This window comes from Canis lupus, chromosome 33 (assembly GCF_011100685.1).
Source record: "Canis lupus familiaris isolate Mischka breed German Shepherd chromosome 33, alternate assembly UU_Cfam_GSD_1.0, whole genome shotgun sequence".
Lineage (NCBI taxonomy): Eukaryota > Metazoa > Chordata > Mammalia > Carnivora > Canidae > Canis > Canis lupus.
Window position 1 is genome coordinate 11,674,954 of NC_049254.1, and position 24,204 is coordinate 11,699,157.

At 36.0% G+C, this 24,204-nt stretch overlaps 1 protein-coding gene and 1 pseudogene across 1 annotated transcript in view; one reads left to right on the forward strand and one right to left on the reverse strand.

Annotated features, from left to right (window-relative positions):
- The window catches only part of ALCAM (activated leukocyte cell adhesion molecule), a 211,661-nt gene extending 188,634 nt beyond the window's left edge, over positions 1-23,027 (forward strand). Inside the window, exons 14-16 of the mRNA NM_001313804.1 lie at positions 13-130; positions 18,899-19,014; positions 20,516-23,027. Coding sequence (NP_001300733.1) covers positions 13-130; positions 18,899-18,986 — 206 coding nt within the window. The 3' untranslated portion in view covers positions 18,987-19,014; positions 20,516-23,027. The remainder of the gene's footprint in view (positions 1-12; positions 131-18,898; positions 19,015-20,515) is intronic.
- On the reverse strand, positions 9,887-10,514 carry LOC100682706 (annotated as a pseudogene).
- Positions 23,028-24,204: the final 1,177 nt, after the last annotated feature.

Genomic DNA, 24,204 nt, shown 5'->3' on the forward strand with positions numbered 1-24,204 from the left:
TCTCTGTTGTAGATGAAAACAGAGAAAAGGTGAATGACCAGGCAAAACTGATCGTGGGGATCGTCGTTGGTCTCCTCCTGGCTGCCCTAGTTGCTGGTGTTGTCTACTGGCTGTACATGAAGAAATCAAAGTAAGTTATGGAAAGAAGACCTCATTTGTTCACTGACTTCCCCTGGGAGAATTATTAAAACAGTTTGTCACTGTTCTGTAAGAGGAAAGGCGTGGCCCTCAAATCAGGGTGATCATCATGTTCTGCTTGCAGCTCACAGTGACTGCCTTGCCAGCATTGGAGAATTGCCTTGGGGTGTGATTTCACATGTGTCCCCTTATTTTTCTCAGTCAGTAGTCTAAATTCAATTATTTGATTTCTTTTTTTTTTTTTTCGGTGCCTAGGGGGACATTTTAAAAAGCTTATACTTCCAAAAGGTCAACCATTCTAAGCCATGTGACTAAGGTTGGTGGACATTAATTAAAAGTGGTTAGTAAATCCTGTGGGAGTGGCCGGGTGCCTGCAGTAACAGGTCTGGCCAGCAGTGAAACAGTTGGCGAGGTGGTATTATCTTGTCACTTCTCTGTTCTCGTTAAGTCACTTTAGTCCATAAAAGGATTTTATTCAGAGGGGAAAATAACCCTCGTTCTTTTTTCTGCAATTCAAAAAGGAAATAATTAGACAAAGTACGAAGACTGCTTTAAAAATTATTTAGATGGTGTTTAGATTAAAAATTATTAGTCATAAATAATACAGATAGATCCAACTTTATAATATCTAATAGTGGTTTATAATGAAAATCTAATTAACCAAAGGAGATTCTTAACATACACACATTTTTAATATTCCTCATCACCCCAGCCTTGACTGCAGATTTGAGTGGGCACCTAGCATTTGCATTTTTAAAGTTTTGTTAGTGATTCTGTGGTATACCATTGGTTTCAAACATGAGGAAATTGATTTTTGCAAGGGGATGGATATAGCTAGTGGCAACTCTGGGCTTAATTTTATATTTTCTTGATGTCCGGTATCACCCCCTTTCAGCAACTCAGGTAGGTTAACTTAAAAGAAAATCAAAAGGAAAAGCAGCCTGAATAAGACCCATGATCCTACCTTGTAAAGAAAGCCGTTTTAGTGAAGAAAGTAATATTCAAAAGGAGCTGCCATCAAAGGGAGGCAATAGCTCAGAAATTTTTAAGGTCACATAGTATGAGCTTGCATTGAGTTCTGTTTTGATCCTGCCATCATCTCTGAAGTAGATACCGTTATTACTCATATTCTACATTTGAAAGAATTAAGGCAGAGGATGGTTAAATGACTTGCTTGAGGTTACACAGTTCATAGGGGCCAAAGTTGTATTTGATTTCAGGCAGTGCTGTTTCAGCATCTTTGTGCTTAATCACTAGTTCTTATTTTCTCTCACCATGCCTTCCTTTTTCTCTGTTTTTCGGTCATGCAAGGCAGAAACGTCTTCCTAATATGTGTTGTAGTTGATGAATTTGTCCACTCTCACATCGGGGCACAGTCACTTCTGATCTTGACACCTCACTACTCAATCTTGAGCGGCCCCCACCGTCACTTGGTGACAAATGTGTTCCTTTTTGCAGTGACCTTTTTACCTACCAACACTTCATGTGGGTTTGTGTCCATGGTTCCTGTGGAAACTTTAGAAGATTGCCTGTACCATGTGCATGAAAGGAAATGCAAACAGTTGCCCAGAGGCAGTATCTTATTAAAATTCTCCTTCTATGTGTATAAGTTTCTTGCTGGTCAAAATCTTATTCTCTCCTTATAATCTGCTCTACAGTACTCACAAATTAACATCTTGGGCTCTGGGGTATTTCCATCTTATTTACTTAGGATTTCTGATGCATTCCAATATAGTTTTATTTCTTAAAAGAATAAAAAAATGAAATTTCTCTGTATCCTGGAATTGAGCTGAAAAATAAACAGCAGTTCTCTACATTATGGCCAAATAAGCATTAAATTTTTGGAACATCCTCAACATTCTTAATCATCCTATTCTAATGGCCAAGATCACATTAGACCCCATTTATCCTTCTCTGTATAAAAAAGGAAATTATGTGTGTGGGATTTTGTTGTTTCTTCATTGGTTATTATCACATGATGACCCAAAATTAAAATCATGGATAAATAAATGCTGGACACTTGGCTTCATGGTGTCTTTAGGTTAAGGGTTAAGACTTCATGGATTTCCATTAAAGTACCTCATTAAATTAAGCACGGATTTTACCATCTGCCTTGACCATTTGTCGAAATAATTGTTATTTAATTGAAAAGCATATCAATTTTGCCAGAGTTAATATTATTTATAATATCAAGGTAATAAATTAGAATTCTCATCCTAAGCATCAAAGTGCTTTTATGAAAAATTTGTGAAACTCTTAAGATTTGCCATGTTTTCTGCCTTCCTGATAGGTCACTCCTTGCTAGTGCCCTCTGAGATAAGCCAGCATTTTTGCAATATGAGTTGTTGTTAATCCCTGTGTCCAGAGTAAGTGCACTTTTGTAGTAAGAGCTTTCAAGTTAAGAATTGCTAAGGCCATTTTGCGGTCTAGTATGTTCTTTTTCTTCTTTTCTACATAATAACTTCACCTTTATGAATCAATACGAGGATTTCATTACTATCTTTAGCTCTTTCATCACCATTTTACATGAGTAGAAGACATTTTTTAATAAAGATATAGAGCTTTTCCCTAGATATATACCCCTTTGTTTACCATCTTGAAAAATAATACCATTAACGATCTCGTGAGTCACCATTATGACAAACACTTTGAACAAAAGGTATGAGCTAAACATTTTATCTAAAAACCTCAGTGATACAACTCACAGAGCAGGGGAGTTTTAAACAACATTCAGGGGAAGTTCTCTGCATTGGCATTTTAAAAAGTCAGTGGAGAGAGAGGAGAGAAATAATCTTTTATGCCCAAGGAGAACTTAAAGAGTACATTTGTAACAGTCCTAGTGATACTTAGCAAATATTCATAACCCATTCCATTAGTGTGAGCTACATATTTTTATATCTATTTCAAATGTGGAGAGCTACAGCAAGAAATGCTTAGTAGTTGTACTTGGCATTGTGTTCTGGTATATTCATTGGAGAGTTAGGACTCAGGATTCCTCTGCTGCTTTGAATCATATAAATTCTCACTGGAAGCTGTTTCTCTAAATCGGCTGTTTTTTGTTAATGAAAATGAATGACTGATCATTTCCTGTGTATGTAGGGTATTTACTCACAGTTCTAGGCAAAAAGCATTAATTGACTAAGCCTACTTCATGTCTAGTTATTTAATAGATAGGAGAAAAAAAAATAAAAATAAAAAATAAAAAATAAAAAAAAATAGATAGGAGAACATTAAAGAATGAGGACTGATTCAATTACTATTTTTTATTATGTTCTCGATTTCTCTCTATCCTGTCCCCTGAACATTGTTTTTAGCTATGCAGGAAGTTACCGGCTACTATTTGAGTTCCAAATCCTCTCATATACCTTGTAGTGCAATAACTAATGAAAAATTAAGAGAACCAAAGATAAAGGAAAAATATAAAGGCAACATGATGTAGCCACTAACTTATTCAGACATTTGTTAAAACCATAATTTCCAGGTTGGTTGCATCTAAGAGACCCTTGACCACCCTACTTCTTACCACTAAACTGGAAGTAAGCTCTAACCAGACATTTGTCATCTCAAAATACACATTGTGTGAATCTTGGACACTTACCAAGAGATTTATCTTTTGCAACTGTGGAATCCATGACTATTTTCATAAAGTTTTTATGTAATATATGGACAAACTAGAAGTCTAAAACTCACCTTGTCAGTTTTACCTTGTAGAACGCTATATTATTCCACTACTGTCTCAGGAAAAAAAAAAAACAAAAACAAAAAACAGAGATGGTCCTAAACTGACAAAAAGATTAATGAGGACTTGCCCCAAACCCTGAAATTTCAAGAAACATTGTTATTTGTTTCTTAACAATGCTACTAAGCCTTTCTAAAATTTTTCTCATTAGTATCTCTTCATATATAGAAGATCTCGCAAGAAAGTTGATTTTAACTGAATTCTATTTCCAATCAATACTTACTTTAAAATCAAATGTATGTTTCCCCAAGGGAAAATCGACTCTCTACTGAATAATTTGAGAAGATAGTGCTTGAGGACCAATATAGCACATTTTTAATCACTTTCTTCATCACTACATAAGCACCTACTAGTCTTCTTTTTATTTTTTTTAACTGAAATCCTCAACAATTTAATGAGTTAAATGCAATTAACCCTATTTCACAGTGTCCAAGTCTCTGTGAAATTAACCTGCTCAAGATAATACATGTGGTATATTATTCCATATCCCATATAATTTCAAATATATTTTGCTGCCTCAAGACTTCTTTGGAATTAAAATTTCATCTCTGGCTTTGAGTGCCTGCCGGCATTTAATATAGTGCAAGGGATGGAAGGGTGTGCTCTAAAGTACAGGCCTGACATGGCCTCTCCCCTTGTATTAGAAATCTGGCAAACCCAAATTTTGGTTTCTTTCTCTTTCCCTACCCATAGCCTAGCAGGCAGCCAGAATGAAGGGAAGAAAATGCCCCATTATCCTATCAAACTATAAATAACAGAGAGGACTATAGGAAAATAAGATAATGTAGAAATGCTAGAGTCTCCATATAGTCAATCAACTACAAGGTCACTGGCCACTCAAAGGGCAGAACCATCCATCCATAACCCTCCCCTCTCCTTCTAGATATTCCCTGAAATGTTTCCAGAGGAAAGGGCTTGCTTCAAAAGATAATGTTTTCCATTTTTTAAATATTTTCTAGGTGTCTATATACATGCTTTTCTTAAATTTCAAGTGTGTTCTCTTTTCAAAGGTGTAGGGAAGCCCTGGTCCCTGAGCCAGGCTATGTGCTATACCAGCATTACCCACGTTAAGGAAGCACTTTGAACTCTGAAGGCTGAATGCATGCAGGCAGCATCCTGTTCTGCATATTCAGAATTCTTATGTTTATTTCAATCCCCCAATTGTTTATGTAACGGATGGTCCCCATATTCACTATTGGCCTAAATGAGAGACCATTTTTAAAATTTTTACTGAGGACTTAAGGATTCCCTATTTTAATGGAGAGTTTCTTTGAAGAGTCTTAAAATTCTAGGGATATAAAATTGAAAGTAGTATTAACAAGACAAACTCTTTATTCTTCTTCTTTTCCTTCTTCAAAACTAGAAAATGCTGACAACTTTTCTTCTGAGATGCAGGAACTAGAGCCCTCCTCTCCTCTGACTCTTTAGTAAGCTTGGCTCAGGAGGAAACTCACTCTGCTGAGAGCTATGTGACCAGGGAAGAAAGAAAAATAACTATTCTTTTGGAGATGACCTTAATTACCTGCACAGGTATCAATGGCCCGTTTGCCAAAAGTGATGATTCCACACTGTCAGGGTCCCAGTCTTATTTTTTTTTTTTTTTTTTTAATTTTTTTTTTTTATTGGTGTTCAATTTACTAACATACAGAATAATACCCAGTGCCCGTCACCCATTCACTCCCACCCCCCGCCCTCCTCCCCTTCTACCACCCCTAGTTCGTTTCCCAGAGTTAGCAGTCTTTACGTTCTGTCTCCCTTTCTGATATTTCCCACACATTTCTTCTCCCTTCCCTTATTTTCCCTTTCACTATTATTTATATTCCCCAAATGAATGAGAACATATAATGTTTGTCCTTCTCCGACTGACTTACTTCACTCAGCATAATACCCTCCAGTTCCATCCACGTTGAAGCAAATGGTCCCAGTCTTAGATACTGGTAGCCTCGGTGCCCTTCTGCAGTGTCTACCAGGCAGATTCACACAATGTGTATTTTGAGATGACAAATGTCTGTTTAGCGCTTACTTCCAATTTAGTGGTAGGAAATATGGTGGTCAAGGGTCTCTTAGATGAAACCAACCTGGAGATTATGGTTTTAACAAATGTCTGAATAAGTGGCTACATCAGGCTTCCTCTACCTAGGAAGTGTTCATGATTACTCATGCTCCCTCTAGAAGAGTTTTCAAATTTGTTCTACATAAACCTGCTTTTGAAACACCTAAAATTTTATGAACTCTTTCATGTGGGAATTATTTTAAGTGGGTATTGTTTTTGTTTTTCAACCGTTCAATTCCATTATGGCATTCTGTCTTTTCAAATGATCCCACCTCCCAAGATTGTGATGTATTGGCTATGCCTGCCACTTTCACCCTCCTTCACTTTGCTAACCTCCTTCATCCCCTACTAAATGATTTTTTAATTGGGAGGTAGTTGACACCCAACACTGGTTAAGGTGAACAACATGTTGATCTGATACACTTATATATCGTGATACAATATGTTAGAGCATTAGCTACCGCCTTCATCATGTCACATAATTACCACCTCATTTTGTGGTGAGAACATTTAAGATCTGGTGTCTTAGCAACTTTGAGGTATTTAAATCAAGGCAACTTTGCTGGCACCGCCATTTTTAGTCCTCTACTTCTTTTGAAGGAGATCTCGAAACAAGTCTATAATATTGAGCAAAATACCACAAACGAGGTGGAGAATCTTCTACAAAGTTATTTAAAAGCAACTTGAACCCTTAATAGGCACTGCACTTATGGAAATAACGTAGTATGAAGAGTTAAGACCTAAGTTTGAACTCCCTTCTGCTACTTAGCAGCTATATGATTGTGAGCATTAGCTACATGACTCTCATCAGTTTGGTCAGCCTGTGCTACCTGCAGGGCGCTTTCCTTGCCTACACACTATCACATGTGCCCTCTTAGCAGCCCTACTTATCAGATCCTGTTACTCCGGATTTATAGGTGAGCAAGCATGCTTCCGAGAAGGTATTTAACCAAGGACTTGCAGCCCAGACTTGACACATGAAGATGAGAATTCAGGCCCACTGACCCCTAAGGCCAAGACTTTTCTTCATGCTTCACAGATTAGAGGAGTCATTCACCTCTAGGGCTTCTTCCAACATTTTTGCTATTCTATGATTTAAATTGCCTCTCATATTTAAAGTTACGAAGCCAAACAATGAAGAAAGTTTAGGAGAACCATAAAAATTTTGACCCAAGCACTCATTCTTTATAAATTCTTAAACTTGTCCTTCCAATCAATTGACCAAAAAATATTTGGCTGAAGAGAATGACTTAAATACATTTGTCTCTCCTTCCAGGCATACATGCATTTCTAACCTCTGTGATTCTTTCAAATCTCTGAAATTTTCCAACGTTAAAAAAGATACATTCATAAAGTTTTAGGGTTTTTTTTTAAAGATTTTATTTATTCATTATGAGAGACACAGAGAGAGAGAGAGAAAGAGGCAGAGACATAGGCAGAGGGATTCGATTCCGGGTCTCCAGGATCACGCCCTGGGTCAAAGGCAGGCGCTAAACTGCTGAGCCACCCAGGCGTCCCTACATGCATAAACTTAAGTTTATTGTTACCATATCAATTTCAAAACCAAGCCAAACTAATCAGCATAATTTTTAAAGGCTTTTCCCTGCTAGGGAGAGTGGAGTCTCAGTAATAAAAATGGGAAAATTAATAATAAAATGCATGTAAATTTTATATACGAATAGTCAATGAATACCCCCTCCCCCACTAGCCACACAATTTTTATTTCTACTTAGCACATTTGACAATGGTTAACCCTTAGCATATTTGTGTAACCCTGTAATGTGGTTCATGGATTCTAGAGCAAGACTCCTGGAGTTTGAATCCTGGCTTTGCTACTTACTAGCTGTGTGATCATAAGCAATTTTATTAGTCTCAATCTAATATGGAGATATCCTAAGGCTGAAATAATTTAATATCTATGCCACACTTAGAACACTGCCTGGCACACTAAGGCATTATAAGACTGCTAGCAGCTATTATTTTGGAGAGTGAAATTAAGAAAAGAAGGGAGATATTGCTCTTCATTTACCATTTCTTACTGTTTTTTTCTTTTATAAACTTTAAAATAAGAAAAGCAATTCATTAGAAGTTACTAGACTCTCACTCTACAAACATGTTCTACAAATATGTCATATTATCTCTAAACACGCCCCCCCCCCTTTTTTTTTTAAATTCCAAACTGTGAGCAGTGATCTTTAGCCTGATTTACCTGGACAAATATGTTGAAAGATTCTGTGATTTACCCTGAATACAGCTTCCCCAGAGATAATTCTAGTCACTCCCTTCCCCTTGGTACCTCCTTCTATTTAATATGACTTGATGAAACCATAGAAGCTACTCTCTGTCCCTAAAACAATAAATCCACCCGAAAGTAAATAGAAAGGGAAATGAAAAAGGTATGCAGTTTTTCCCAGCACGTTTTACCTGGTTCTTTTGTCCTGCTGCAAGTCATCTATGCTTTAGCTTTTCTCAGTATAATGTTTTATATTAAGGTAAAGAATGCTTACAATTCATGTGCAATTACATCTGTTTTGATATATGTAATACAGCTTTGTGATCATTACTCCAGTTATCAAATAGAACATCCCATCACCCCAGAATGTTCCCTTGGACTCTCTTTCTGTTCAGCCCCACCATCCACATTCCCTTAGGCAACCACTGTGCTGATTATTAACACCAGAGATAACGTTTGCCTAATCCTGAACCTCATATAAATGGAATTATACAGAACGTACTCTTTTGTGCCTCGCTTCTTTCATTTAACATCATGTTCCTGAGGAACATGTATTAATGATTTTATTTTTTGAAATTACCGAGTAATGTTCCACTGTTAGAATATGTCACATTATTTTAATCCATTCTCCTGTCCATGGACGTTTGGATAGTTTCCAGTTTGGGCTATTATGAGTAATATGGCTAAAAACATCCTTATACAAGCATTTTTGTGGGCATATGTTTTCATTCTCTTGGGTTAGTACCTAGAAATGGAATTGCAGGTCATAGGGTAGATATTTTTCATAAGAAACCACCAGATAGCCTTCTAAGGTAGTTGTCCAAATCCCAACTCCTACCAGCCGTGCTTGAGAGTTTCAGTTCTTGCATATCCTTGCCTAAATTTGGTGTTGTAGTTCTGTTTAATCTAGCCATTCCAGGAGGTGTGAAATGATACCTGATTTTGGTTTTAACTTGTATTACTCTGAGGCCTAAGGATTTTAAGCTCCATGTACTTATTGGTCATTATTTTTATGCAGTGACTATTCAGGTCTTTTACTTATGATTTTACTCGTATTTGTGTTTTGTGTGTGTATCTGTTTGTGAATGATCTGTAAGAATTATTTACATATTCTGTGTAAAAATCCTTTGTTATAGCGATATCGTGACTATTTTGTCCTAGTCTGTAACTTGGCTTCTTTTTTTTTTTAACACTGTCTTTCAATGAGCACAAGTTTTTAATTTTAATGAAGAACAATTTAGGAACTTTTTCCTATTATGTTTAGTACTTTCTGTGCCCACTTTTCAAAATCTTTGCTTATCACTAAATGGTGAAGATATTTTTCTGTCTTTTTCTAGAAACTTTATACATTTAAGGATATGATACATCAAGATAAAGGTGGTTTGTTTGGATGGTTGGTTTTTGCTTTTGCTATACATATATTTGTCAACTCATTCCAGCACTGTATGCTAAAAAAGACTTTCTTTTGGCTTTGGAACATTTATAGTAGTACTGGTGGTGGTGGTAATAATAATAATGGTAATAGTAATAGTAATAACAATAATAATGTAAGTCCTTCAACTTTGATGTTCTGCTGTGTTAGAAATCTTACTTCTTTACATTTTCATATAAATTTTAGCAATTTGTCTTTTACCAAAACAATTAAGAGCTTTTTGGGATTATGGTTTCTTTGAATTTATAGACAAAATTGAGATTTGAATTTTTTTTTTTTTTTTTTTTTTTTTTTGTGGTACATAAATGTTTAATTACTTGATTCGAACATGGGAATGAAAAAAAAACCAGCAAGATAGGCCTGGCTTTTAAGACTTTTTGTATTCAATTGTTCTACTTTCACATCATCTCCAATTAGTTGATACACATAAGTGACAACTGTAGAAGCCTGGATGTCCATCAGCACAAATGAAGGAATAATGTTTGCTTCCAAGGCATTATATATGCGCCAGTGGCAGAACTTGGGTTAATGTAGAATTTATTTTCATGCTCAAATGCTTCAAATTTGTGTGTGTGTCCCGAGATAAGAATGTCCACATCGAACTGCCTCTGCAACAGGGCTAAGCTGGCCATGTCTCCCCATGGAATAACTTGATGCCCATGGATCAAACCAATTTTGAACTGCCCAACAGTTAACAACTTTCTGTTCTGGATAATTCAGATTCTCATCGAAGTCTCCTTTCACAATATGAACATCACCAGCCAGAGTCATGAGGTAGTCATGCAAAGGTTTCCAGTACAGAGAATGTGCTCAATCTTTCCTGGCACCAGCAGTTTTGTTAATTTAGCTGGCAAACTGTTGCACTGGTATGGGATGTGCAGATCTCCTAATACCAACACCAATCTGTGCCCAGCCATCCTGTCACTGGGCTCCACTCAGTCACCAAGATTTGAATTTTAAATTTGACTTCTTATTTAGCCTTCCAATTTATGAACAGCACATATCTCTTTATTTACACTCCAGTTTTTCTTAGCAATATTTTATGACTTTTATTGTGGACAATGACATGTCTTATAAAATTTATTCTTATGCTTGGGACGCCTGGGTAGCTAAGCGGTTGAGCATCTGCCTTCAGCTCAGGGCTTGATCCTGGAGTTCTGAGATCGAGTCCCACATCAGGCTCCTTGCATGGAGCCTGCTTCTCCCTCTGCCTGTGTCTCTGCCTCTCTCTCTGTGCCTCTCATGAATAAATAAATAAAATCTTTTAAAAAAAATTAGATAACTGATATTATCCTTTCTTCTTTCATAACACAAGCATTTAAACTATGAATTTCATCCTCAGCATTATGTTAGTTGCATTCCACAAATTTCAGTATGTTGTATTTTCATATTCATTCAGTTTAAATGTTTTTGGATTTCCTTTGTGGTTTCTTTGGAGCCATGTAACTCCAAACATTGTTAAATTCCAAACATTTCTCCTTGACTTCTGTTTTGTTAAGCTTGTGCAAGCTTTTAGTCTTTTGAAATGCACTGAGATCTGTTCTTTTGGCCTATCATGCAGTCATACAATATTACCTGCTGGATGCTATATGGGCACTTGAAAAAAAATATTTTATAGTTGATTGGTACAGTATTCCATAGCTGTATGTCAGATTAAGGTAGATAATAATTTGTTTACGTCTTCTTATTCTTACAAGGTTTTTTGTTTTTTTTTTCTTTTTTCAGTATATATGAAGTCACTTCACATGTAAGAGGGCTATAAGCATACACTTCTAGTACTAGAGCTAGCTCAGTACTAGTTATTTCATCATGATTGTCAATTTGGGATTTTGGTCCATTAATTCTATCAGCTTCTGGGACAGGAGTATTACATTCTCTAAATAAGATTGTATTTGTCTGTTTATTTCTCCCTTTAATTCTATCAGTTTTTGCCTTATGTTTTCTCTAATGACATACACTTTAAATGTTAGGACTTCCTTATGTATTGAATCTGTTATACTATGAAATGTCTTTCGTTATTGCTGTAATATCCCTCATGTTGAATTTACATTGCCTGATATTAATATAGCTATATTACTTTCATATGCTTACTATTTACATGTATATCTTTTTCCATCCTTTTATTTTCAATTTTCTATCTCTGTATACTTAAAGTACATCTCATATGCAGTAAGCTTGATCAAACTATGATTCTCAGGCTGTTGCCTGATTTTGTAAATAAAGTTTTATGGTGGCACAGCCATGCCCATTTCTTCACATGCTATTTGTGTTGCTTTATGATACCAGTGTTGAAGAGTTGGAACACAAACCATATGGCCTACAAGCCTGAAATAGTTGCTATCTGGACCCTCTAGAAAAAATGTTAACCCTTGAAATGTAGCATTTAGTTGTTCTGCTTGCTTAGTACAGTCTGACAATCTCCCTTTGGTTGGAGGATTTAGCCAAGCTATGCTCAACTTAAGTATTGATACAATTACATATAAAACCACCATTTCACTATTTGTTTTCTAGTTGTTCTCTCTTCCTCTTTTCCTACTTTCTTTTGAGTTATTCAAATAAGTTTTACTATTATATTTTAATTTCTCTAATGGCCTTTTAACTATACCTCTTTGTATTCTTTTATTGCAGTTGCTGTAGGGATTACAATAAGAGCTCTTAATTTACAACAATCTACTCATGTAATAATGTAAAACCCTTGAAACATTATAAATGTATTTAACCTCCTTCACATAATTATAGTGTGAGGTTTGTAATATATGCAGTTGTAATGAATATGACAGCAATAGGAAAATGGATGGAGGAGGTTCAATGAGATTGTAATGTTTCAAGGGTCTCTTACAATGCTGTATATATTGCATTAAATGATTGGTTGTCTTTATAAGAAATTGTTTTAAATAGTATTTATATTTTACCATATATATATAATCTACATTCATTCTTGTACATGTGGGTTTCCATGTAGTGTCATTTCCCTTCAACCAAAGAACTTCCTTTAATACGTCTTTGAGCACAGGTCTGCTAGCGAGGATTTCTCCTTGTTTTCTTTCAGCCAATTTAATATGTCTTTATTGCCCTTATTCAAAAGTCTTTTTATTGAATATAAAATTCTGGGTTGAGATTTTGTTTTCAGCATTTTAAAGATGTTTGGTTATCTCTGTTATGAGATTTTTTTTTTCCTGATGAGACACTCAGCAGTAATTTGTGTCATTGTTCCCCTGCACAAATTTTCTGTGGCTATTTCAAGCCCTTTTCTTTATGTTTGCTTTCTGTTAGTTTGATTATGAAGCACTTAGGTGTGTTTTCCTTTGCGTCATTCCTCTTTGGGGATTGCTGAGCACTTTGGATCTCCAAGTTAATGGGCATCAACAAATCTGGGAATATTTTTTCATTGTTTCTTCAAATATATTTTCTGCCCCATTGTCTTTTACTTCTTCTACTGGAACTCTAGTTGCACATACATGAGACTGTTCAGTATTGTCCCATAGGTCACTCAGGATCTTTTTTTCCCTATCATCTTTCTATTTTTCAAACTGTATAATTTATGTTGTTTTGTCTTTAAGTTCATTGAGGCTTTCTTCTGTACCTCCAGTCTGATGATAAGACAATTCCATGAATTGTTCATTTGCAATATTGTAGTTTTAAACGGTAGAATTATTTTTGTTTACATTTTTTTGCACTGAGATTTCTGTCCTCTCCTTGTCACCACGTTTGTCTTTATATCATAGAATATGTAATGCAATAACTGATTTTAAATTCTTCCCTGCTATCTCCAAAGTCTGTGTCATCCAAGGACACTCTCTAGACTTTGTGTTAAATTGTTCTATTCTTCATATGTATGGTAACTTTTTAAAAATTGTAGATTAGTCTTTTTGGGGTGATACAGAGATTCTATGTTCCATTATATTCTTCTAAAAAATATGGATTGTTTTCCCCAGCAGACAATTAAACTCTAGCTGATTTCCTTGATTTTGTGAAGGTTACATTTACATTTTATATGGCATATCTATCTTAAGTTGAATACTGACACTCAACACATAGTCTTTACTTGGCTCTTCTGGGAAAGATTGATATGTTTGCCAAGGGCTTTTGGCTTGGTGAGATTCAGCTCCAAACTATATTTCCCTGTGTAGACAGTAGCTAAAATCTTTGTCACATTTTTAAACTTTCCACCTGTTGCTTTCTGTCTGGCTAAGTGAAATTTCTGTCTCCACACACACAGTGTAGGAATCATCCAAGGGGTTTATTATGATTTACACACATGTTTGGGGTTCTCTCCACTCTATTGCTCTCTTCTTTCTGAGATTTTTTTTTCCTTTTATTTACAGTGTTCTAGTTAGTCTTTGTGTCTCCAGCTGGAGAGTGACTTAAGAAGAAAAGTTGTATAACAATAGAACTCACCCAGCATAAGGGTCAAATTTTCTTCAGTTTCTACTTTCTTTTTGTCCCCCTCTAGTACAGGCAAATAGTTTATTTTTCTGAGAGTTTATAATTGTTATAAATGTAAGGATTAACAAAACACATGGGTTTTGGAGTTTTAAAAAATCATTATTGGTACCAGAGTTTCTCATAGTCCATATGTTATTTCAATGTTGTGAAATCGTTATGTCATGAACCTTAACATAACTTCTTTCTTCCAATATGGGTCAAAGAAAGTTGAAAAAATCAGAATTGCAAAACTGATTTATTACATTGCTAAATTTTTAAATTTAAAAAATTTTCTTTTTTAGAAGATGCCTATAGAACATTGACTCTTTTAAGTGTTACTCTCTCTAGTGGCTCCAAACATGTTGGAGTTTTCACTTTAAAGGCAAGGCATAGTGGTTAATGAAATGAGTTTGAAAGAAAAAAAGAACGAGAGAGAGATAGTGAAAGGAGAAGTCTAGAGAAAAGGAATGGAGGAAAAATCAGAGAAGCAAGAGAAGGCAAGGAGAATAAAAGGAAGGGAGAGAAGAGGCTTTGAGACACACGTGGCTTTCCATGATTACTACAATAGCTTACTGACTTATAGAAATTATGGTTATTAGTATTTATTAGACTATATCATTAGAAGCTATTAGAATAATCAAGGTATGTGTTTATATGTATAATTTTGTTCAGTTTTATTTGAAAAGACTGGAATAAGGAATCACTCAGGTACTGTCATGGTACTGTATGGACTTTATATTGGTAAACACTAATATCATAAGGAACAGTGGAAGGAAATACATATTAACTGTAATGAGGTCAGTTAATTCAATTCAGTAAAAGAAATGTCCTTTGGATGCCTACTGTATTCAGTCAATATATTAAGTGCTGTGGTTAAAATAGAAATACAGCATAGTAGTTATTCTCAAGGAGTTAGTGATCAAGGAGACTAAAAAGATTGGCTACATCTTAAAGTATCATGGGACAGATGGCTAGAGATCTGGGTGGAGACTCTCCAAAGGAAAGAGGTAGTTCTTTCTGTTTTTAAGGGCTGAAGAAAGGGAGACATGCCAGTACCTTAATCAGAAGCTAAAGAAGGCCATTGCCATGGGAATAGGGATAAACCAAAGGTAGACTTTTAGTAAAACTGCAACTGAGCCTTAACCTAGCTCAAGTCTAGACTGAACTGGAATCATCAGCTCCTCACCCTATCTCCTTAACAAAGGAAAAGAGAAACCTTACCTAATGGAAAATAACATTGTATAGAGTTGCTACAGTTCATCTATACACATGGTGTCATGGAAAATGAAAAGGACTAGCTGTGTAAAAAGTCAAGAAAATACAATCAATTATCAAGAAAATAGAAAAGCAGACAGATGTGCATGATTTGGACATTGTAATTAATAAATAGACAAAGACATTAAAATGATTATAGATAATATGTTGAACATAGAAGAAAAGATGGTCAAAGGAGATGAATTGAAATGTGTTCTTAAATATTTTAAAATCAAATCGACATTTTAAACCAGAAAAATATAGTATTAGAAAATAAGCCTTTGATGGGTGAATTTAAAAGTGGATTGGTGGGGTGCCTGGGTGGCTCAGTCAGTCAAGTGGCCAACTCTTGATTTTGGCTCAAGTCAGATCTCAGGCTTATGCCTCAGGTTCCATGTTCAGGTGGGGAGCCTACTCCTCCCTCTCCCTGTTCCCCTCCGCTGCTGCTGATGCACATGCTCTCTCTCAAACAAATATTAAAAAAATAAATAAATAAAAGCCGATTGTTTACAGCAGGGCACATGAAAAGCAAACCGGAATACAGATCAATAGAAAACACCTAGATTGAAGGGGCAGTATGGAAAAGAATAGATAAGGAACATAAGAACATAAGAAAAATGTGGGGCACCTACAAAAGATCCAACTTATATATAAGTAAAATACTACAAAGAGCAAAAATGCCCATCACCAATAAAATAAATAAATAAATCATGATGTATTCCCCCAATGACAGGCTCTGTAGCAATGAGAATCAACAACCTATAATGACAATCAACATTATATATGAATGTCACAAACATTAGTTTAAGTAAAAAGCCGACAAGAATTCATGTAGTATGATTCCATTTATGTACAAATGACAGGGACAGGTAGAGCTTTCTGTGAGAACTTAGGATTATAGTAACTGATGGAGAGGTGGTAGAGACTGGAAGGGAGCATAACGGTGGTACTTCTGGGTCTGCAGTTCTTCTGTTTCTTGAGCTCGGCGCTGGTTACATTCAAGCATCCAGTTTTTGAAAATTCATTGAATTGTATGCTAGTGATAGACACATTACCCTGTATGGATATTAGTCTTCAACTGAAACGTTTTATTTTATTGTGTTTAAAGATTTATTTATTTGAGAAAGAGAGAGAGAGAATGCTTGCTAGCATGTTGGGGAGGGGGAGAGAGAGAATCTTAAGCAGATTCCATGCTGAGCATAGAGCCCAACGCAGTGCTCGATCTCACAACCCCAAGATCATGACCTGAGCTGAAACTAAGAGTGGGACACTTAACAGACTGTGCCACCCAAGCCCCCCAGTGAAACCATTTTTAAAAGAATTCATAGATTTATTTTAAAAAGAAAATGATTCAGAGATTCATAGAAAATTCAAGTTCTATCAAAAAATCACCATTCCTCTATTTTACTGTTGAGTTTACTAAAACTTTGTTATCTGTTAAGTAATTTGTTAACCAAAAAGATTAAACCTCAAATTATCTGTGATATACATAATGTGATATATATAGACAGCTTATGTATCTTATACTTTATATATTAAATTATTTTATATATATTTTATTACATAAAATATATGAGAGAGAGAATGAGGATATCCATCTACATCATTCTTCCATTTGCCTGGAAAATACATAAGATAAGAAAGTTGTCATTCACTATTATGTACCATTTTACTGGAAGATGGAAAATATTTTTGTGATAATATAAGTCAAGACATAGACTCAAACTTACAACATGTCTTATTTACATTTTTAAATGTCTGATGCAAAATTGAATTACATATTTTAGCACTTAGTCATGTTGGCAGAGTATGAGCTTGCTCTCCTGCCTTATGAATGGACTTAGAAGGCTGTAGTTTAAGCTAAACTAAGAATTTTTAAATCACAAATTAAATTAAACTTGTGCTAAATATAATGAGTATCCCAGCTTAAATGAGCCATATGTCTTTATCTCACTTGTACATGTATCGTATACCATTACATATCTCTTTCTAGTAAAGTTGTGATTCTTAGCAAATGAGCAAAGGAATTCTATTTTTTTTAAAGATTTTATTTATTTACTTATTAGAGACACAGAGAGAGAGAGGCAGAGACATAGCAGAGGGAGAAGCAGGTTCCCTGCAGGGAGCCCTGATGCAGGGCTCGATCCTCAATCCCAGGACCCCAGGATCATGCCCTAAGCCAAAAGCAGATGCTCAACCACTGAGCCACCCAGGTGTCCCAGGAATTCTATTTCAATAATAGAAATACATTTAGGGGGAAATTATTTTTAGGGGAAAAATAGAGCTTTCTCCCTAGTTTCCTTACATACAGGAAAGAGAAGGAAGGAAATATACACTTTTTTGTTTTGTTTTGTTTAGATTTATGTATGTATTTAAGAGTCAGAGGGAGAGCATAAGCAGGAGGGGCAGAGAGAGAAGGGGAGAAAATCTGAAGTCTACTGTGCCAGCAACGTGGAGCCCGACACTGGGGCCAGATTTCATGACCTGTGAGATCCTGACCTGAGCCAAAACCAAAACGCAGACCCTTAGCTAAGTGTGCAACCCAAGCAGCCCAATACTTTTTGAAATACAGTTGTGGGGCATCCCGGGGGGCTCAGCGGGTTTAGCACCGCCTTCAATCTGGGCTATGATCCTGGAGACCCAGGATCGAGTCCCACATCAGGCTCCCTGCATGGAGCCTGCTTCTCCCTCTGCCTGTGTCTCTGCCTCTCTCTGTGTGTCTCTCATGAATGAATAAATAAAATATTTTAAAAAAAAAATACAGTTGTGGTTTCTCCTGAGTCATCCCCAAACCAAGGAATTTAGCTGGTGCTTAAGAAAACCTGATTTCAGCTCTTAAAAGATAGAAGAGTCATGTGTAACCATGGCAGCTACTTGGGCGCTGGTTCTCAAACTTCCGCATGCGGAGGAGCCACCAGGAGGTCTTGTTTACCAGAGATTGCTGGCCCTCTCCCCAGAGCTTTTGTTTCCATTGTTCATTGTGGGGCCTCAGAATTTGCACTTCTATCAGGTTCCCAGAGGTTGCTGAGATGTTGGTCTAGGACCACAATTTGAGAACCACCACCAGAGCTGCTTTAGCCTCTGCTGTCAGTGTTCTGTCATAAGCTTGGGTCCCTGTTGAATCTTGCTTTGATTTATTTGATTAAACAGTTGATAAAGATACAGGCCATTAACTCAATCTGGATGCATAATAGGGGATGTTGAAAGGGAAACGCCCTAATAAAACTCCCTTGGAAACATTTTGCAGCAAGTATTTACCCAAAAGGGAAGTTTTTATTATTAAATGATAATTACTTCCTATAAAGTGAAGAGAAAAATATCCCAGCCAAAACGATGATGCAACTAAGTGTGCATAGTCTGTGTTCAAAATACTCTCTCTCTTGCTTTTTCTCCTACCATGTGTTTAATGCAACTCCACTACCAAGGTAATTGCACCCGAGTGTGTTCTGTTACCAGTCAAGGCTCACCACTGCAGAATGGTTTGCTGCAGTCTGGTGCCTGGATTAGATGTAAAACATATGCTTTTCAAGACACATTAATGTCACCCCTTTATAAAATTACAAAGAAAAAAGAGTTAAATGCGCACATGTTAAACGTGATGGTATTTATTTAATTTTCTTACAGGACTGCATCAAAACACGTAAACAAGGACCTTGGTAATCTGGAGGAAAACAAAAAGTTAGAAGAAAACAATCACAAAACAGAAGCCTAAGAGAGAAACTGTTCTAATTGTTGTCCAGGTGGGTAGGCTGTGTGAGGTTTCTAGAAATAAGTCCCAAGCAAGTGTGACACCCCCCCACCCCCCACCTCCAGAGAGGGAGGGAAAGCGTTGACATTGAGACGCTTCAGAATTGCAGCTTGCAAAACAGGAGAGTTCCTCCAGAGGACACTTTGGCAACTCAGAAAGGTGTTCTCAGAAGAATGGAATCTCAGTGGTCTCCCCATCCTCTAAAAAATAGCCACTATCCTCTGAATAATTAAAATCAATTTTGAGATTTTAACGTTCAATTAGCATTTTGTATTCTAATGCCAAAAATTTTGCTGAGTGCAAAGCTTAATTTTATAAATTGGTATTATGGTTGGAAGAGAGCTGGTTCTATGCTTCAGATTTATTTTAAAAAGCAATTATGAGAATAACTTTTAAATATAAAAATTTTGATCTAAGGATTTAATACTTACAAGAGTCCATGTATATATGCAGCCATCTCCCAAACTATTTTCATGGAAAGCCCGACAAATTTTGTAGACACACAAACACTTTTGCAGTTAGCATGTGTACGATATATATGTGTGTGCGTGTATATATGTGTATCTACACGTGCACATATACGTATGCGTGTATATTCCAATGTTACATATATTGCATATATTTCTATATAATAGCTATAGGAGTGTGATTTTTAAAGACAGTCTCCAAAAAGAAGTCTTTCACGGTATTGCCACTTAGAATTTGAGCTTTTCTTGTTGATTTATGTTCTCCTGAGCCAGCCAAAAAGAGAAGCCATTTGGACAACTTATTTTGTGTGTCCTTGAGAGTAGCTGTTGCTGTAGCTTGCTCATCGGATGTAAAAATCCCCAACAACCACAGTAAAACTTTGGTTCATTATTGGTTTATTTGTATAAGCAGAAGTCACAATCTGAGTGTGTCACCCAAGGCAGGAGGCATGGGAAAGAATTATAACTGAAAGGATGCACACGGGAAAGAAAAGTAGAATAATTGAAATAAAACATTTTTAAAATCTGAACACCGGGATCTCAAACGGATCGGGTGAAAGAAGTAAAAAACTCAGTTCCTTTCCCCCATCCCGCTGTCCCTTGGAGACCAAATAAGCAACATCCCCACCTGATTTTTTTTTATTCTTCCTCTGCAGGGCTCATTCCTCAGTCCTTTATAAACAGATTTTGCCTTCTGTTTTCTTCAAAATTAGATAGAGTGAATTCTCAAAGAAAAAGTAAGCTTAAAGACAAAACTTAAAGAATGAAATATTTTCCCAAAAAGCCCTCTAATCTTCATATGAATTAAGCAATTTTCATAAAAATAAAGACTCTCAACAATTCCAAAAAATTACCCGTAGAAGGACTGCAACAATGCCTGGGATTACAGATGGGCTCAGGGACAATGGAGTTTTATGAAAGGATCCTATAAAGTAATTCCTATCACTTTTAGTACAAGGCATCTGTTGATGGTGAAAAATGATTGCTATGGTAACCTACTAAATTGTGTTTTTTTTTCATCATTTCAGAGAAAAAAAAACTATATAGACCAATTGAAGCATGAACGTGGATTGTATTTAATACATATACAAAGACATTGACAGCAATTCATGGTTCAAGTATTAAGCAGTTCATTCTACCAAGCTGTCACAGGATTTTAGAGAATTATCTCAAGTTAAAACAATTAAATGAAATTACAAACAAAAACAAGTTTTGGCAGCCATGATAATAGGTCATGTATTGTGTTTGGTTTGATTTTTTTTTTTTTTTTTCTGTAAATGTCTGCACTGAGGATTTCTTTTTGGTTTGCCTTTTATGTAAATTTTTTACGTAGCTATTTTTATACACTGTAAGCTTTGTTCTGGGAGTTGCTGTTAATCTGATGTATAATGTAATGTTTTTATTTCAATCGTTTATATGGATAATCTGAACAGGTACATTTCTGATTCTGATTGCTATCAGTAATGCCCCCAAATTTTCTCACAAGCACCTAAATCCCAAAGGTGGCAGCTTGTGAAGCCTGGGGAACGCACACATTGCTCTATTCAAAAACTGTGATTTTTTTTTCTTTTTTTTAATCACAAGGGAAGGGGAAGCAGAGAGTCAGATTGATAAGCAGCAGACGAATTGATTCTGTGCATGCACGACCAGCTGACTCTCAGAAGTAAGTCACACATGCACATGGACACACATACATGATAATGGTACTCCCAAACTGACAATTTTGCCTATTCTAAACAAGACGTAACACAGAATTTGGGTAGCACTTACCTCTAGAGACACCTGCTAATAAATTATTTTCTGTCAAAAGAAAAAAAACCCAACGTGTGAGAGACAGTTTGGAAAAATCATGGATAACATTCCCATTTTCACAGCTCGCAATGTAAATCACTGTAATTAAAAATTGGTGTTAAATCCTTTGGGTTATCCACTGCCTTAAAATTATACCTATTTCCTTTAAAAAAAAATAGATATCAGTCAGAATTGGAGATTTTTAACAGTGGTCATTATCAAAGCTGTGTTATTTTCCACAGAATATAGAATATATATTTTTTTCGTGTGTGTTTTTGTTAACTACGCTACAGATATTGAATGCACCTTGAGATAATTTAGTGTTTTTAACTGGTACATAATTTATCAAGCAGTACATGAAAGTGTAATAATAAAATGTCTATGTATCTTTAGTTACATTCAAATTTGTAACTTTATAAACATGTTTTATGCTTGAGGAACTTTTTAGGGTGGTAGTATAAATTGGAAACTTTTTGAAGTAGACTGGATAAAGGCCCATAGCTACTTGTGACTAGACTTTTAAACTTTGCTCTTTCAAGCAGAAGCCTGGTTTCTGGGAGAACCCTGCACAGCCATTTTTTGTCCCAGGATTTACGTAACTTTACAGGAAAAAAATTAAAAGAAAAAAAAATGAACATCAGATTTCCAGGTAAAGAACTGTATTCTTTGGGAGGAAAAGGAAAACTGATGTTTGTTTTTTAGACTGATGAGATAAACAATTCTGAAGGCGATGAAAACGAAATAGAAGATAAAGTCAGAAGGAGATTGGGAATAATATTTCGCCACTTCTGCATTATTTAGAAACACATGTTATTGTACATTTAGTAAACTGTTGATTGTTCTGAGCAGTAGTGACTCAGTTTAATAAAAGCTTCCTGTAGTGCATTGGTATGGACTCAATACATAAAATATCCTACTAGACTCAATGCTGTATAAAATATTATGGGGAAAAAGAAAATATGTTATTTTGCCTCTAAACTTTGATTTATTGAAGTTTTATTTGGCAGGAAAAAAAAATTGAATCTTGGTCAATATTTAAACCAAAGTGAAAGGGGAAAAAAACCAAAGTTATTTGTTTTGCATGGCTAAGCCATTCTGTTATCTCTGTAAATACTGTGATTTCTTTTTTTTTTTCCTTTTCTCTTTAGAATTTTGTTAAAGAAATTCTAAAATTTTTAAACATCTGCTTTCCACAATACACCATGAACACTAAAATGAAATTACTTCCCTATAAATATCTTTTTTTTCTTTTTTTTCTTTTGGTGTGGGAGATCAAAGATTCAAAGTCTAACTCCTAAGATATATTTACAGAAAGAAGCGCTGTCACAATAGAGAGGGTAATACTACAATTATTTCTTGGCTTCCACTTGCTGTAGTTAACTAAGTCCAAAAACAGCTGTCAGAACCTAAAGAGCAGAACATTTGAAACTCAGAGCTCTGGATGGAAAGCAGGAAGTTTGCCGGGGACAAAGGGGACAGCACTATTACTATTGAATCAATGCCTGGAGAAAAAAAGCGGAGTTTATTTGTGTAACGGGAGCCACATGCACAGCGAGGCTGGGAAGGAAGATACTGCACCATCCTTAACTTCGGAGCTTGCATCTCTCCAATGTAACGCTTTGGCAATAGGAGACAGGTCTTGCCAGTTCAAGTCTCACTTCCTGTCTGTGTTACCAGAATTGTACGTGGAAATGGATTAACATACCCGTCTATGCCTAAAAGATAATAAAAATGAAATATGTCTTCACATGCCTCTCACAGCTGTCTTCTTGTCTAAAGTAGGCTGTTCATGTGTAGAAAGTCACTGTCTTTATTAGAGAGGGGACAAAACTGACTGTGATTCCCCGTAGCCCTGAGCAGTGAATGCGGCAAAATAAAATTGTCTATGCCTTCCCACGATGGCAGGCCAGGCCACTACATGTAGTCCTGGACTTCGACGGTGATTGGTTCCTTAATGCGTGTGTCTCCGTCTTCAGTGATAACATGGTACTTATTTGGGTGTCCCCTGTGGCTGTCCTAGAAACTTAATTAAGAGGGCGCTCTCCTGCTTCTTCTCTTCTACCATTAGCACACCACCCAACTTGCCATTTGGAATTACGTAAGCATGAACTTTCATAGAAATGCTTCCTCTTCAAAAGAAGATAAAGCCAGCTATGCGTACATCAGAGAAACAGATTGCTGTTTATTGAGCCAATCCTATGTGCTAGGACCCATACATGATCTTATTTAATCCGTAATAGTTGTAAGTAGTATTAAATGCCCCCCATTTAATAGCTGAAGACTATCTGCTAAAACTATCCATAAGTCCCAAATGCAGTTAGCTTCCAAGTAGATAAGTTGGCTATTAGGCCTGACCTGATTCTGAAGGCCATGCTTGTCCTAGTCTACTGTAGTCTCCAAATTTCTGTGATAAATCCTTCTTTGCATCATATGTAAGAGCGGGAAATATTAGTTGACACATGAAAGGGTTATATCATCATTGAAGAATTATCCTGAGATATTCAAATCATGCAACAGGCCAGTATTATAGAATTTTTCAATTGTATTTGGGTGATTGGAAATTTTATTAGACACGTATATGTTTAAAGCATATGTATTTAAAAGTGATGACATAAACTGCACATAGACCATGTGATATATATACATGTCCCACTACAGTGTGAAGCACACATATATTCTTGTCATACACTAAATACCTAAGTCAGTGCTCTTTTGATGTCTTCTTTACATGGTTTCACTTCAGTCCCCTCAACATCCTGTCACAGGAAGCACTGTTTCTATTATACAGATGAAGACAGTGTCCATAACTTTACAGTCACAGGCACAGCAGGTGCCTGAACCAGGACCTCTGTGCTCAAGTCCAAATTGTATTCACTATATTATTTATTATCTCTATTAGAAGAATGAACATCTATCTGTCCTCG